The 17,636-nt window shown below is 39.5% G+C and overlaps 1 protein-coding gene across 5 annotated transcripts in view; it reads left to right on the plus strand.

The window, feature by feature from the left end:
• The window catches only part of ltbp1 (latent transforming growth factor beta binding protein 1), a 122,894-nt gene that overhangs the window by 14,925 nt on the left and 90,333 nt on the right, over positions 1-17,636 (plus strand). For all 5 annotated transcript variants that reach the window (XM_034608295.1, XM_034608294.1, XM_034608297.1 and 2 more), the window contains exon 3: positions 6,951-7,311. In XM_034608295.1, coding sequence (XP_034464186.1) covers positions 6,951-7,311 — 361 coding nt within the window. The remainder of the gene's footprint in view (positions 1-6,950; positions 7,312-17,636) is intronic.

Here is a 17,636-nt window from a genome sequence, read left to right on the forward strand (position 1 = left end):
TCAAAAACTGTTCCGAGTGTGAGAGAGACCACTCGCTACACTGACTTAACTCATTCAGCTGACTGGAACAGTAGGCTGTCTACTGACGTTCAACCGAACAAACATTTTAGTAAGATGCCAAATTGATAGATGGTCATTGAAGGATGAGAAAACTCCAGTTGAAATCCATTCACTGTAAGGCTTTTGTCGTTTTGACAAATGTTTCTTTTGTGCACAATGTGATCACTCACAAAAATGTGAAGGATTACTTAAGGGGATATCAATCACCTCATCAGTGAACATATTTGTTTCACTTTTCCTCTGGCTAATGTCTGCTCGCCCTCCAGAAACCTAGGGGAGGAGCCTGAGGTTGATATTGTAAAACTTTTCCATTAGATTTGACATAAAATGTTCCATTAATCACATTAACAAAACCGATTGACATGCAGTAACTCGTCCAGGACTGTTGTGCCCTGAGGCAGTTTCCCAATTTACTAATCTAAAAACAAAATTCATGTTACTCTCCTTATCTCATCATTATAACTAGAGCACAACCAATAATTGAGTTGTAGAGCCAAGAAAAAAGACAATCAAAAAATGTTTTTCTCTATGTGGGTTCACTACAAGAACACCTGGCAACTTGCTGACTCTATTGTTTTGCTGCTCATTGCCCAGTGACCAAGCCCATTACAGCTCATTACTGTGTCCATCAGCAGAACTGTCATTGGAGGGCTGCTGCATTGCTAAACCCAGCAATGGGTTTAACACTTTGGTTCACAGGGCAAATGGGGGAGTCAAGTCAATTAAGACATGACTGTCTTGGGTATTGTGTCTTAAAGATGTCCACACTCACCCTACTTAACCACTACAGCAGGTAAGAGCTCTCTGAATGAGCTGTCCAACAATAGAATGATTTACCACACAAGTATTGTGACTTGGTTGACGTCAACGTTGGTCAATCTCATTGTCAACAGGACGTGTTGATTTTCTTTGATAAGATCTAGGCTTTTGTTCCCTCAGTCTCATTGTAATTGCTTTCCTTGCTTTTCTTTTGCGGTGATAAAGGTTAGGTAGAAGGTGTGAAAGAGGGAAGAGGATGCAAAGAATGCATGTGTGACAGCTGAGCCAGAGATATAACATACACCTGGAGGCTATGAGATATCTACCAATAGGAGAAATACATTATTCATTCTGCTCATGTGCTGTCAGTTCAACTCAGCTGCAGTTGCACAACACCATATTCCTGTATATGACTCATGTTTCAACTAAAGCTTAGTGTTTTAATGTCTGTGTTCATTATTATGGATGTGTAAACTACACAGTCAGAGAAAGTAAATGTTGGTGTCTTGGTCATAGCTCAGTCATGAAATCCCACTGCCCCATGGAGTTCCTCTCCTGCAGGGCTGTTGACTGTGCTGTGAGTTGGAAATCGCAATTTGTTTTCAGGCATTTTTAAGACTTTTGTACAGCCTGTTTTCCTTTAGGGAACGTTGAGATTGCACAGAGGCCTGTAGGTGGGGTGTGTGGAGGGAATCAGGAGCCCAACAGCAAATTGTTTGGGCTAAATCGGCCATGCGCTGAAGGCAAAGAATGATCACTAATATGTTGTAACATCGTGGGTAGATAAGCATTGTTTTTTGTATGTGTAAGTGGTTGTTTACCTTGTGATATATACATCACTGGAGTAAAGTCAAAGTAGATGTAGTGCATTACTTTGAATAAATAGGCTGTTTAATATGACAGGGTTTGTTTGGCGTCAGCCCTAGCCAGTGAAGAGATAAGTGTATCTCTCGCCCACAGGATTAGTGAAGCCAATAGATTCTCAACAGTCTTATCAGAGCCAATCTGAGCTCTGAGGCCCGGCAGTGACTCAGATAATGTGGAATTCAATACCTCATATCGCGATGTCATATCTTCCCATCGCTACCTGCATCTGAATTCAGTGAACATCTGTCCCAGTCACATGCAAGGTTAAACACACTTTTGCAGTTACCCATAAAGCCGGAGCAAATTTTCTTCTCTTCATTTTGGAATTTTGAGGCATTAATACAGTGACACAAAGAAAATCATTATACCTCCCCACCACATGAACACTCACACACCCAAAAATATTTTTAACTCTTGCAGACCACTAGCAGACCTAGTTTTGGGTGTGGGGTGGGGGCTGAGTGCCAGGCTCAGCAGAGTTTGATCAAAAGAGCAAGGGCATCAGCATGACTGATCTCTTTCCTGTCCCCAGCTAACAAGTAAATTACAATCACTTAGTCTGTCACCCTCGTCACAGAACAGAGCTCTTATGTAGCTGACCTCAGTCTGAGAGAGGGAGAGTGAAAACTATTCGCAGAACAGATGGCAGCCTCTGTTCCAGACCAGAGAGGTTTGGGGGTGGGGCAGGGGAGATGAAAACTATTTACACTTGTTGGGGGAAAAAAGCAAAAAAGCTATGACCAAAGCGGAAAATTAGCTGTGGGGTTGTTTCAAAATGTGCAAGTAACTTAGCTCCAGGTGGGGGGGGGAGATACAACAATGATGTCACCTTTGAGGTAATTACTCTATGGAGGAGGGTTGTAACCCAACTGGTAATAAATGATGAAAGTAGAAAGTCAATACTAGTTTTTGGACTGAGGAAATTCCATACTGTTAAAGTGTGTTAACCTTAACACTCAGATGTATTAGAGAAGTTATTTTTTTGCATACTTAATATTTTAGTTTCATGGTTCTTCGGCAAATGGAAATGAGTTGCCAGCAATAACATATATATAATTAAAACTTGCTCACACAAGCCAAACATTTTGCAAATTGTAAACTGTCTCAATCACATGTATGCGTACGTTATGGTTTGCAGCCTGTAATGAGACAGTCATGTTACAAACAGGGTACTTCAAAAACTCTTAAGAAGCAGTGTAAAATGCAGATTTATGGATATCAGAGTGGGAATGCATTAGTTAACATACACACCTGACAGCTATTGTAGTAGCTACCTATAGCTACTACCTACTTTTTTTGGGAGTGGCTGAAACCAGAGTGGGTAAAATCCTTCTGGAGCATGTATGGGCGTGCCATGCTAAGTTAAAGATTCAGGTGTTCATTCCTTTTGTACCGTATATAAATCAACTTGAGGACTTGGTCATAGTTCAGTAATGAAATCATACCACATCGTGGAGTGTCTCCCCCGCTGGGCTGCTGACAGCATCATCAGCCAGTCTTAACTTGCCATACCACTGTAGTCTCCACTTTGGTTGTGCGCATTTCAGTGATGGGTGTGCAGTTCCCGACAAGGAGGCAGAGCTGGGCAAACACCTGACACCGGAGCTGAGAGAGTTAGAGTGGCCAACAAAAATGAGTTGCACTTCCTGATGACATAATAGGAACTGCACACGCCACTCACTCACTCACTCGCTCACTCGCTCACTCACTCACTCACTCACTCGCTCACTCACTCACTCACTCACTAACTCAAATCACTCACTAAAAGATCTTGTACAATATGTTGTGAACAGACTCAGAGGGGGTGAGTTTCCCAGCAGATGTCTTAGTGGCTTAGTTTTTCCCTCAGTAATTATTCTCACAAATGTCAGAGCCACTAATTAGACTAATAAGCAAAATGGAGAGGTAACACACCCTCAGGGACCCCTGGGGGAATGAGAGGGACCAGTCTCTTGCTGAGTCATTTCTCATGCTAGCTACGCACACGCACGCACGCACGCACGCACGCACGCACATGCACGCACATGCACGCACGCACGCACGCACGCACGCACGCACGCACACACACACACACATTGTCAATGTATGTATGTGTGTGTGTGTGTGTGTGCAATAGGTTAGATAATAGTTAAGATCAGTGTGCATTTAGGCTGAGGAATGGATGCAGTCAGAGGAAAATCCAGATGTGGTTGTGTGTTATCTTCCATCACCTTCCTTTGTATGGTTTAACCAACATATTTGTACATGCATGTACATGTGTGTGTTGGAGTTGAGTATGTAAACTGCTGTATGCTGTCTGTAAGGGAGCCTTTGTAGTTGATGAATGGAAGCCCCTATCATCAGCTGCCTGGGGACAGTAGGGCTTTGTGTAATTACAGGCTTTTTGCTGCTCTCCTGGGCAGATACACACACACACACACACACACACACACACACACACACACACACACACACACACACACACACACACACACACACACACAAACTATTTTATACTTACATCTACTAAATAATTATTGGTTCACTGGACTGGTTAATTGGTCAATTATAAATGACTGTTTAAAAGAGATTCAGCACATTTAAATTTGTTTTTGAAATGTAAACTCAATGATATGACTGTGCTGTGATAAAACACATTAATGGTGGTTACATTTCTCACCAAATTTATTTAAAAAAAATCTGCATGTCATGTCATTCAAATTGTCTTGGACCATGCAAGGCCAATGCTGACATATATAGTCAGCCATTTGGGACTTTTTTACGTCATGACGTTTACATTAAAATGAATGCCCATTAATTTTAATGTAAACGTCATGACGTTTACATTAAAATGAATGCCCATTAATGTGGGCAGATTATTTATTAGACTGGGTAAATGGTGTTTAAAGACAAACTGTGGTCTGGTCTTAATTTAATCGCATAGCATTAGCTTTGGCACATCCCTACAACACACATTCTCTAAGGGAGACAGGCTACTGTAGTGGCTGCTTGCACACCTGGCTAAAGGGCATTATTGATGGGGATGACAGTGTGTCTCCTCAACATTTGTGTCAGTCCTCGACAATTCATGTAATAGAAAAATATGTAATGTGTTTACCTGGCTTGACAATTTATTTAACATTTACTGACATTAGCCTTAACTTACATTATATTACTGCTCAGAGACGGCCTCCACCCTCTTCCATTCCCTCAAACAGAGAGCTCCAGCTTCAGGCCTAACTAAACCAACGGCTCAAATTAATACGCCCTCCACCACACTAATGCCCACTTCAGTAGATTCTGAAGGGGAAACGTCCTCTGTGGCATAGTTGTCTTGGGACACTGTCACTCTCACATCCAGCCACACCTCCCTCGGCCCTCAACCCCCTGCCCAGTTTTTGGTGGTTACACTTTATATAGGTAATTATATATGGAAAGCATAGAAATCGTTAAAGTTCACAATCTGTAGTTGCAAATTTTTTCTACAGAAATTATTTACCATATGTATACAAACTTTAAATCTTGTGCATTTATGAAAATTTTCCGTTCCAGTGAAAATAGCACATATTACATAATTGTATTAATGGTTGAGATGTATTCTTATTAATTGCATCCTGTTGTTGTTTTGTGTTAATGTGTACACTGTATCTGCAAAGGAACAAAGATTTATGGACCAACAACATGGGCAGTCAGCCATCAAGCAAATTTTCCTAGTTGGTCCTCAAGAGGGTGATCAAAGGGAAATGTATATACACAGAAATATCAGAAAGAGATGATTACTCACAGGGTTTGATAAAATCACATGTTTAGCGTTTAGTAGGTCTAGAGCAATGTCAAAAAAAGATTGTCTATTGGTTTTGGTCCCTTTTGTATTCACACTGACTTTAAACAAATAAACCAACAGATGTACACATAAGTGAGGGATTCCTGTCCATTCAATTTAAAATACCTGTTACCAAGGCCAATTAAAACAGTTAAAAAAATGTAACGTCGACATTGCCACTTCTTTACAATATGTTGAAATACCAGTTGTTGCACCTTATTAAAAAAGCTCCAACTGTAACTGTGTGGTCTGGACTTCATCAGTCATGGGCTGAGGGGGTAGAGCAGTTGTCATCTTACCAGAAGGCCGGTGGCTGGAATCCCAGCCCATCCTTAAGTGTCCCTGGGCAAGATGCTGAACCCCCAAAAATGCCCCCCAAAGTCACTTTGGATAAAAGCGTCAGCTAAATGACATGTTATGTAATGTAATTGCCCTATATAAGCATCCAGTCTCTTGAGGCGCTGGTTTCCTCTCTTGTTTGGTTCATGCATTAGGAGCTCCTTGTCCTCACCTCTGACACAGGACTGATGATCCTGAACTATAACTTTTCACCGCTAAAACTCTTAGCTGCTAAAGCTAATATTTACCTCGTAGATCGAAAAATTCGAAGCTCCTAAAGGGATATACTTAAAACAATAACATCAAAAGTTAAATGGGATATGTCAACTCTGTTCACCAACTGTCTCCCATTTACACTTACCAACTACCAAGCCACTGGCTGGCTACCTGTCTGAAATTGATGTGAAGCAATTAGCTGGATTGTTTATTTAGATTAAGTCTCTCCGCTCAGTTGACTGTGCTTTCTATTAAGGCAAAGGCTGCTACGGGGCGGTAGAGCGGTTGTCCTCTAATCAGAAGGTTGGCGGTTCGATCCCAGTCTTGTCTTCTGTCATTGTGTTGTAATTTTGAACTGTGTTTTGGATGGATGCCTTCTCCTTGCTGCAAAACAAATCTACCTACGGGTACAAACCTGACCTAACCCCGAAATTGCCCCCTCATAGAAAAAAGATGCACTATAGATGCACCATAGATGGATAAATGTGTGTGTGAATGGATGAATGGCAATAACCATTTTGAGTGGTCATCAAGACTAAAAAGGCACTATACAAATACAGACCATTTACCATTACCATAAATGGGCCACATATGTCATAAATAATGCAGATAATGTAGACAAAAAAGAGACAGGGTTCTTGAATATTTACTGTGTGGTTTTAATGTTTCATTAACTTTATAATGAGAACCCTCTACATATGTTGTAGTTGGGAATACCATGCAATGAGTAAATGAATAAGGTACAATGTGTATCAGTGTGCATTTACAATTGTGAAAATACAAGTCCATGCTTGCATCTATGTCCTTATATATATTATATCACACATATTTTAATTCTCCATCCGTTTCTCTTTTCTCTTTTTCTTTTCCTCTTCTCTTTCTTCTATGTCTGGGTTTTGTGTTATAGCCAACTGCTTCCCTCAGTGCCAGAATGGAGGAATGTGCCTCAGGCCTCAGCTCTGTGTCTGTAAGCCTGGCTCGAAAGGGAAGGCATGTGAACAGAAGACGGTGTCCACACACCCTTTTCCAGCGCCGCCTGGGAATGAACCTACCAATGGGCACAACACTGGTCACACAAATGGACACACCACCGGTCACACTAATGGACACAGTGTAATACCCCAGCGGCCCATACCTCAGCAAGTGCATCCCAGTGGGTACGCTTCTGCCCCCCCACCAGCTAGCAACATGGCTCAGATGAAACTAACCGTCAAGCCCTACCCTCAGCTTGTGCGACCACATTATGTGCAACAACACATCCAACAGCAGTAAGTACTCCGCTTTGATTCAAGTTTTTATTTGTTCAAAAAATTCACCCCCATACTGTCTTCCAGTTAAAATTCATTAAATATGACTATGGTAATAGATCAGCACAGAATATGACACAGCGATCCACCAACACGAACCAAAACCTTTATAGGCCAATAAGCTAGAAGTGGTAATAAATATTAGTCTCATTAAGTTATATGAAAGTCCAATCAAGGGTTTTACGCAAAGTGGCTTCAACTTGACCTGACACATGGCCCAAAGGTTGCTGAACTCAGCGAATCTGAAGATATCAGGCAAATCAAATATCTAGAACACAATATCTAAAACATTATGTTTAATTTTTGTTTCATTTTACGCCTGAGCATCATCTGATATTAGATACATTTTTTTCTTCAGGCTCTGGTTTCTTTCCACAATCTTTCATTAACGTTTTTAACTGAGATCTTAACTGGCAAAGGTTTTTTTTTCTAACCTTTGTCCCTCACTTTCCCTCAGCCTAACCAGGTTGTTTTGAGACTAACTGATCCAACTGTTAACCATAAACATACCAGATCAGCTTACTATAAATCATAATAAGAATCTGTGGATCAGTTTAATAGTAGTTAAGTTTTAATAACATTTTTTAAATGAAAAAATGAATGAGTGTGTGTTAAGTTAGGATTACATTTGTGTGTATCAATGTTTCATGAATGAGGCCCATCACTAATACACCATTATTAAATACCAAGCATCATAATCAGTTAATACAATACACTATAATAAGTCACTACAAAGGCAATCCATTTATAAAAATACCAGCTATCAGCCCTCCCAACAAAAACATTCTCACCAAATCATTAATATATATAGAACAATATGGAGCCATCAATGTATAAATGCAGCCAACCGTAATATTTAAAAAAACACAGCTGCCAGCACAAAAGGCTCTGAATGTTTCTTTGAAGCATCTGGGCTTGTTTAACAGAGTGTAGCATCATGTTAAACAACTGAACCTTTCTTTTGGTTCTTCACTTAAGGGTATTTCTAGCAAATTAGTAGCAGTGCCAAGTATAATACCAGCCCTCTGAATCAGATTCTTAATCCTATTTTTTTGATTAACTCTAATACTGTTGCTGCAGGATACTAAAGCTTAAAGCTGCCGCTGAGCATGATGTTCTGATGATCTGACCTTGTTTCTTTTTCATTGCAAACCATTTTCATTCCAACATTTTCTTGTGAGTGGTATTCTGTCTGAGATGAATGTCGAGCTTATTTAGGAAAGCATGGAGTAAGATGAATGAGAAGCTCTCTCTGATAGTCTTTTTGCTTTTCAACATGTTTGCAGCTGTCAGTTAGATTCATTCTGTCACTGCTGATGACTGGCCTTATTTCAATGTTAAAGTATTCCCTGGTCCCATGTTATCTTCCATAAAATGAATCCAATGAATTCTAGGCATGCAGATTTGGGAAAAAGAGAGAGCTGGTATTCTTAATAGCACTGACCTAGTTTAGAAGCACGAGTCTTGTGTTGTGGTCTTGACAGGAAAAGATAAGGAGAGCTGTAAGACTAACAAACCATTCCGTTCAAGGGTATTACTACACAAATAGTCTTATGAAGTTATATATTCTTATTATCATTTTTCTGCATCATATAGTTTCCCTGAAGCCTGGTAACAAATGTTACAAGGCCATGTACTGATTTGGAAAACACTGCCTCAAAGGACTTAAATGTCCTGAGGATAAGAACCTAGGTTGCACCTGCAGTACTCTTATTGTCTATCCACTTCAGGTTCATATCAACAAGAGAATCCAGATGTGTGTGCTTAACCAGCTCAATGTGAAAACAAGTGACCCTTTCAGCTACATACCTATACACTATGTCTAACATTGTTGCCTCCCACTTTTTGGCAATTGCCTTTGTTGAGAGGGCATGCATTTGAAGAATCAGTTGTCTCCATTGTATTTTTGCTTCACACCTTCACACCTAGCCCTAGTTTTCTGATGGAGTGTCAATTTCCTCCTGTGAAGGCTGTTTGCTGGATGTTAACTTTGCCAATACACTTTAATTATCACCACACATCCGTGTTATAATGGTTAGAATGCTAGATTAGCTTCTCCTGACAGTTTCATAAGTGGAGTTGAAATGTAAATCCTGCTGGGGTTAACTATTGGTTAATTTTGCACGGCATTAGAGCAGACAAATATAGCAGACAACTATAGAATATCAGACACAGTAAAAATGTCTGTGTAGTTAATGTTGGGACACATCAGACACGATTTGTGATAGTAATGAAGGCTATTATGTTAATGAATATATATTCTGTGTTTTATATGTACTCTGTAAATGTCAAGATGTTTTTTAATACGCTGCACAGGCAAAAGTAATTGCTTCCAGATCTGTGTCCTCGAAAGCTGCTCTCAATTTGGAGAAGGGATTTATCTCTCACAAGGATCTATTCTCCAATTGGTCCCAACAACAAAGCAGTTTTGTTATCTGATAGGATAAATAAATAGGAAATTAATCCAAAGGTAATGGCACTCTCATCAGAATATAGTATTGAGTAAGCACAAAGAGGTTCTGTAAAGAGATTGTGAAGTTGAATTTTTATCGCTAACAATTTGTTCAGACCTCTTCACTTTTGGCGCTTGAGTATGTTGTAATTTAATATTTGCCCATCGATCCATACTCCATAGAATTGGGTAAAATCTAAACTAAAATATTTTCTTTGAATTTTTGTGCAGATGTGTATAGAAGCTGAGTAGAAGTTGGAGATGAAACGGTGCGAAGGTTTTGAATCACAATTATACTGACCAAAATTATCACGATTATCAGTATTATCGCGGTATTGTTAAAATGTGCTGTAAATGTTCAAAAATTACTGACACACAAACTATAGTATTTTTGAGTATAGGTATGACAGTATTTTAATCATTTATTGAAGGTTGAAAACTTGTTATGTTTAGTGCAGACGTCTACCTCAAATGTCAGAGTCTGGAAAAATGATCAGCTTGAAAATATCAACCAAATCTTCATGGTAATTAAAGATTAAACGGTACATATAACAATCGTGAATTTTACCATGGTAGACCGTAAAACCGGTAATCGTTTCAACCTGAGTCAGTAATTCTGTGTAAATCTGTAAATGACAAATTGTATCCACATTTGAGTGGGTCCAAAACAAGTGGTAGTGTTACTAGGCTTACTGGAATTCACCATTCCTCCAGCAGCTGGAGGGGCCTGAGTGATAAGACTTTCCACGAGGCTGAAATTGATGTTCTTCACTGAAATGCACCGACTTCCTCTGCAACACAACTGTTATTTTTTTCCCTTCCCAAGTTTATTCTGTGCCTCTGCCAGTGGAGCCAATATGTTAATGTCTATTGTTGCAATGGTATCTGGGTTTCTAATAGAGATTTCTTTTCACAATGAATTGCAGCCAGTCAAGCCATTTGTGCTTGATTCTGCATGTTTAAACAAGGGGTAAGAATTTGTTCATACCATACCCAATTGTTTTTCTTACTTGACAAGTGATGAATCATGAAATACTTGGCCAGTACTTGAAGAAGAAAGGGTGCACACAAAAGGGGAAAGACAAATGTCCAGGGAAAACGTTGTCTGTGTCAGCAGTAGGATGACCAATTGCATTGAGATATCAGTGGCACTGCAATTCCCATTTGGTTTGTGTGTGCTTATAAAGCTATAGGAAGTGATGAAGAGTCCTTTACACATCACCGCAGTCCAGCCCATAAATCACAGCTGACAGTGTAATGTTATTGTAACGGCTGTCACTGTGGTTCAGCTGCAAGGGTCAAATGCTACACCTGAACCCTTGAAGGTGTGACACCTGGGAAAAAAGAGAGTAATTCAATGCAATTTTCAACAAGAATCAAAATGTACACTTGAGGTTTGATATGGAATTCCAGGAAGAGAATGTCCATTCTCTCTGCACAAGATTCAGTCTCTGATATTGAGTGTAGGTGTTCTGCAGTGTTGATGATCTCAGAAAAACAACTGTATAATGCAAAAAATGGCTGGAACTATTTGAGCTGCACTTAATGTAATATACCAAGTATGCTACCCAAGATCAGTGAATGAAAGCTTAGATAGATAGATACATGTTATTGTCTGTAATTGACAGAAATTCCTCTTTAACAGGGCTTAACAGTACACTTTTAATTTACATTAACAGTCCACAAACCTTTGTGCCAGCTGGTTGTTAATTTGAACATCAGATTTTGAGTATCCGAATTGTTACTATTGTGAAAATGGATGTAAAGTAAATGTGTATGCTCTCTTTTTAACATCAAGGTTTTCAGAAATGGTGTATTAGGACCGTGACCTGGGAAAGCCAATGAGATTGCAAGAAATTTCCAACATCAGAATAGTGAATTTATGGCGAAAATACTTGGATATTCTCTGAGATTATAAAGTCACAAATTTGCTAGAAAAAACATACAACTCACCGAACCACCTGCAGTGGTTAACCTAATCAAATTAGTATACTTTGCAAATAGATTCAACAAAGAGGAAATACTTGTGATGTAAGCCCAGAATCTGTCATATTTTGATGTGTGAACCTAAATGCAGAACGCAGTGATAAAGTGAAGATATATTGGGGAGATGAGGGTTCTGGCAGGCGAATGCTGGGGGCAAAGAAGGAATGGCAGTTTGCAGGATGGAGCCAAAGAAAACTTAGCCGTGAGTGGAGCTGGATGACGGCCAGCAGTCAGAGCAATGAGCTGGGGACAGACTAAAGAGGCAGGGGCATCCAGTGGAGATGAGGTGGTTATTGACTTGTATGGCGAGCTTGGCAAATCCAGTTTAAATTACATGTAGATAACCAGTGATATTGTTGCATCTGTCTATTGCATTGTAGTTCCTAAAGCAAAAAAATCTCACAAAATTCCTCTGCAAACATATGACTCTCCACCTTGACATTTGACTGGACTGTAAGCGCAACACAGAGGCGGTCTACAGGAAGGGACAGAGCAGACTTTTCTTCTTTGGAAACATTTAGCCCTTTGTGACCAGTGCAATACTGCTTTTGTTTTTTGCTCTACTGAACTCTCAAATATGTGTTTATCTTTGTAGTAATACTACTACTAATAATAATAATTATAACATAGAGTACATAGCACAGATCCTTTCAAAACTGTGTCATGGTTTCGATGAGAGCCGTGTTTCTCTGATCCCTTTCTTTAAAGCAGTCAGACAGCCAGTTACCGGGAACAGAGCTTTGACATAAAGTGTCTTCCTTTCCCTTCATAAAGTCTGTCTGCCCTCAGTTGCAATGTTGCTAATACGAGTGCTCTGGTGAGGTTCAGTGGGTTCGGTAGACCAGAGTATGTCAGCTCTCGTGGGGAAGAAGACTTGGACGACTAGAACGTAGAGGTCGGTTGTGGATTGTGATTGCGGCCAGAGCAGTTAAGACAGAGACTGAACAGATTCAACCGCCCTCACACACACATATATACACCTCTCCCTCCCTCAACCCTAACTGACCAATGTGTTTATGTAGAAATGAGTAAAATCTCTTTTCTGATATTTAAGACTAGCAGGCTCTTGTAACCATCCTTGGACACTCTCCAAACCCATCTGACTTGTTTCATTTAAAGGTGCAGTCACTGCCAGCACACACAGTCATGCCAGATATTTTGTTGAGACTGGAGTGAGATCTTATGTTTATACCTTCTCTCTTGCCGTCACTCTCTGTCTCACAGCTCTCGTTCAAGCTTGAGTCTCTTTGCCAGATTTAGGATCCAGCCGCTGTAGATCTAGATGTTAATCTAATGCCATAATATTTTGTGTGCATACATAAAAAATGATACTATAATCCCTGACTACTTTGGCTTTTTGCTAAAAATCTAAAATATCAAGATACCACAGACTTGCACACAATTCTGCATCTCTGACTAAAACAGCCTCACAGTATCTACAGGTTTTTTCCCCCTACACTTACACTTAAATAAAACAAGGTGAAGTCAAATACAAGATGTATAATTAGTGTAGGTTGGCCTGTTGCAGATGTGGGCAGACATTAAATGTTAAGGTAAAAAAAAACAAGTGAGGTAAGCCAGACAGAGGCATCATTCGCACTAAGTTGAAGTTTTAAGCCAGCATTTTAAAAACGAAACAATCTCTGTCCAGACAAGTGTTTAGGAGCCATAACAGAAGTAGCCTCCATCCTACTAACACACGTGAAACCGTACACTGGACGTGTGTGTGTTAGTGTAAACAGGAGGGAGATTGTCTGTTTGCAGTTGGTTGCTTAGTTGCAGAAAAAGCTGAGTAAAATGCAATGGCAAAAAGTATAAGCAGTGATTCCTTTTCCTTGGAGCAACAACAAGGCGGAACTCTTTGTTAAAAATGCTTTGCATTCAATGCTAGCAGATACAGAAGTCACGTGTGACTGATAAGAACCAATCAGGAAGTGAATGTGGATGACTGCATCATCTATTTCCAAAGTCTCAGTTTCTGCCTTTCCAGACTAAAACACCAGCCTGGAGCTTTCAAGCTAAAATGTGACCATCGGTTTTTGCAAAGTTCAAAATTTTAGATGGTTGAAAATACCAAAGTAATGTGGACGTCTAGAGTAAACGTAGCAGAAGTGATGTGTTTTTAAACTAAAACCAGAGGCTGAGAAAGGTGACAGCTTGACATATTTGGGATGTAAGTGGTCTCTATTCTAATTCACAACACTCTCTTGTCTAAATATATAGCACAAGTTAAAATTAAACCTCATTGATTCGTATTGGGAAATTGTGTCACTGCAGCAAATTTGGTAAGAACCATCAATATAGAGTTTCAGAAGTGGGCCAGCTGCTACCTGTATATCATTGGCTGCATACTGGGGCTTTCAGATGTGCAGCTGCGTTCAAAGAGGAACACCAGAGGTGTGTCCCAACTCTTGGCAGGTTCTAAAATATGAAGTACTTTCCTACTGGAAGTTAACAATGCTCTAAGCTGTCAGTATGAATACCAAACCCTTTTAAAGAAAGAGTTAAAATTGCTCAAACGTGTATTAGCTCTATTTGGCGTGTTACAAAGATCAGTATCAATCCTGAGTTACAGAGATATGCCTCCGTTTTATTCATCACCAGTCATCAGTCTGTTTACAGGTGCTGGAGAGTACGACTGCATATTAAAAAATGTTGTATGAAACCTTTTGTGTCTCCAGAGGGAGCTTTGTGAAGTGTGATCTGATCCTAATGACAGAGGTCTCGTCAAAGCCTATTCAAGACTACACCTGAATATCCAACCAAACTCTCAGTAGTTGAGTTGCATTGTGGATAATTTATGTCTTGACAATTAAAAGGATGGATGGAAGAGAAAAGACGATATCTCTGTTGCATCAATATACAGTCTATTATTTTAAACTGTCCATAGTGGGTCTAAAAATGTAATCTGAGTGAAAAGCTATTGGCTAAGCTAAGTGTGTGGTCTACCATGATTTATATGGGGGAAATGGCTAGTCATAAACAGAAATGTAAAAAAGACTATTCTTTTCTTTTAGAGTTGAAGAGTTATGTACTACTAATATTTTTGGTGTGGGAAGTTCGGTAGAGCAGGAAAAAGATTTCAGTGCAGCAAGTAGGGTTGGGAACCAAAACTCGGTTCCAAATTAGAACCGAATCCGAGTACCGGGTACCCGTAAAAAAATAGAATTTTGGCTCTGCTTATTCGGTAAACTGCAAGGACGACCGACGTATGTATCTGCCAGGACCTGCCTATGTGACTATGTCATGCACTACGCAACAGCCTGTCCATTTCTTTAGATGCGACCTAGCATGCATGGCTAACTTGGCTAAGATGAGCCGCGATAAACGGTCAGAAGTGTGGCTTCACTTTAAAAAAGACAACGACGACAAGGCAAAGTGCAATGCATGTGGGAAGCTCACCAAACATTTAAGGCAGCATGGCGTCGATCTGAAAGACTGTACAGTGTTTAATGTCCTGTGGTTTCCGAGCCCGAGTGTGTCGTCTTCAGCTAGCGCTAGGAGCACCTCGCTAGCACCTCCAGTAGAGCTGCGATGGCAGCGACACACCATTCTCGCTGGCATTTAAGGGAAAGCTGACTAAGATGACTTGTATGAATTATGTCAGTAGGTTTCCTATAAATAAGACCAACAACAAGGAGCTCTAAACGTTATTATCCACAAATGGTTCAACTGCTACTGATTTCCACTGTGTTGTTATGGAATATATGAGAGATTAATATTCATCACAGATCTTAAAGTTGACAATTATTGATGTGACATTAGTTTACAGGGACAATTACAACATTTTCTTCTACTAATTATCCACAAATACGACTGTGTTGTTTGGTAATTTAAGAACCAGTATTTTTAAGACAAAATGTTTCAACATTGCCTCTATCTCAGTTACTACTCATGTACACAGTTGGGTTAAACACATTGAGCATGTCTGATGAGGCCCTGAAATTAGTTGTTTGGGTTTTCTTTTGTGATGTTGCCTGTCTACCACAAGGTGTAACATGAAGCACAGCTACTGTGCATCGGTCCAGTCCAATAAAGATATTTTTGTTATCTAAACATTTGACCTCTTTTTTTTTTTTACCATTTTGGAATCAAAATGGAGGATCGATAAGAACCAGAATCGATAAGCGGAATTGGAATCGGAATTGGAATCGGAATTGGAATCGATAAAATTTAAACGATACCCAACATGGCGGTTTTCTCGGAAGACACACTGTTTAAAACAAAGCAGGAAGCCATTCATGAAAACATTTCCCCACACTGCAACTTGTGGTATAAAAAATGTGACAAAGTCTGGAACAAATATGCTCTAGTCCTATGAGATGAAAAGCTGAAATATTTTTTGTTGTCACCATATAGCAAAAACACATTAAAATGAATGACTTCTTACATGGTTAACTGAAGCTTACTTTTGGGTGGATTGTTTGGATAAGTGAGCAGTCAGCTGTGACCTCAATGACAATGCTAATTAAAAACACACAATCTATAAGTCTGTCTGAATATAGATACTGCCACCTCTCACATCCACATAACCTCAGACGCCAGTGTGTACATACTGTACTTGCACATGCACAAGCATGTTAACACATACAATTACCCACATATTGAACACATGAGCACACATTCATTAATAATTCTCATGAGACTGTCCAGATGGTTTTACCCAAGAACATTTTTACGACTATATAGTAAAAGTGAACATTTCATACACGCCGTAACACCTGTCAACACATAACTGGATCTAATGAAGGAGATTCATATATCCTATACATGGCTACATAACCCAAACAGAAGAGCCGTTTAAGAGAGAACAGGGTCATAGCAGAGCTATTAACAAGGGTATCACTTTGTGTCTATTTATAGTGTAGCAGGGGAGCTGTCATATGAATAGGATGAAAATATGTCCATTTGACAAATGGCTCTTCCTCTGGGTTTATTATCGCCTCTCTGTGGCCCTGCACTCTCCTTGTATCCTCCATGGCAACCTGGGGAAGGCCATGTCATTTTACAATCAGTGTTTAATCTTCAATATGAATATGTTTTGTTCAATGTATTCTACTTTTTTTAAGGAACCTCAATCAACACAATTGACAAATTGTTGTGAAATTTTGAAATAAACGGGTAATTATTCCGTTCACTTGACTTAATTGAGAAGATAAAGGATGTGAAACAGTATATTTCCAAGCAGTATATAGGGATCCACACTAGGGATATAGAGGATGCTTGGAGGTTCCGATCACTAACAGCTGAACAAACAGGGATGAGCACACATAGTATTCAACATAATCATGCTGACCTTTATTTTTACCACAAGCCCATGCCAGGATCTGGGGGCTCAAATAGACTTACTATTTTTGCTATGCTAAAGTAGTACACAAGCAGTCCCATCTGGCTTCATGTCAAAACAAAGTCTCAAAGTTTAACTGTTGGTGGTCATTGTGTTGATGACCTAAGCTTCTTTTTCATGTTATAAGATTTTAACTTTACATGTTTGGTGCTACTAAGTCTGCATTATGATTAAGAAGATCATGACTCAATCTAGTTGTGTTTTTAAAACAAAACAGTGTGCATGAAGTGTTGTCCGAATATGTCAGACAGCAATATGTGTGTTTTTGCCTGTGTGAGCTCTGTTGCATATTATTTTGAATTACCCTGTTTCAGGTTAATAAAGTTGAATAGAATTGAACAAACTCAGTTAGCTATGGTAATTTTAGCCTAGGGATCTGTAGCATTAGCAGAGAAAACAGAGAGAGTGAAGCTCTATCTGAACAGTTAGGAAATGACATCTAGATTTGTTATTTGTGTGTTAACGAAACGAAAATCAAACATGAAACCAAAGTTTCACTTT

This window comes from Hippoglossus hippoglossus, chromosome 15 (assembly GCF_009819705.1).
Source record: "Hippoglossus hippoglossus isolate fHipHip1 chromosome 15, fHipHip1.pri, whole genome shotgun sequence".
NCBI lineage: Eukaryota > Metazoa > Chordata > Actinopteri > Pleuronectiformes > Pleuronectidae > Hippoglossus > Hippoglossus hippoglossus.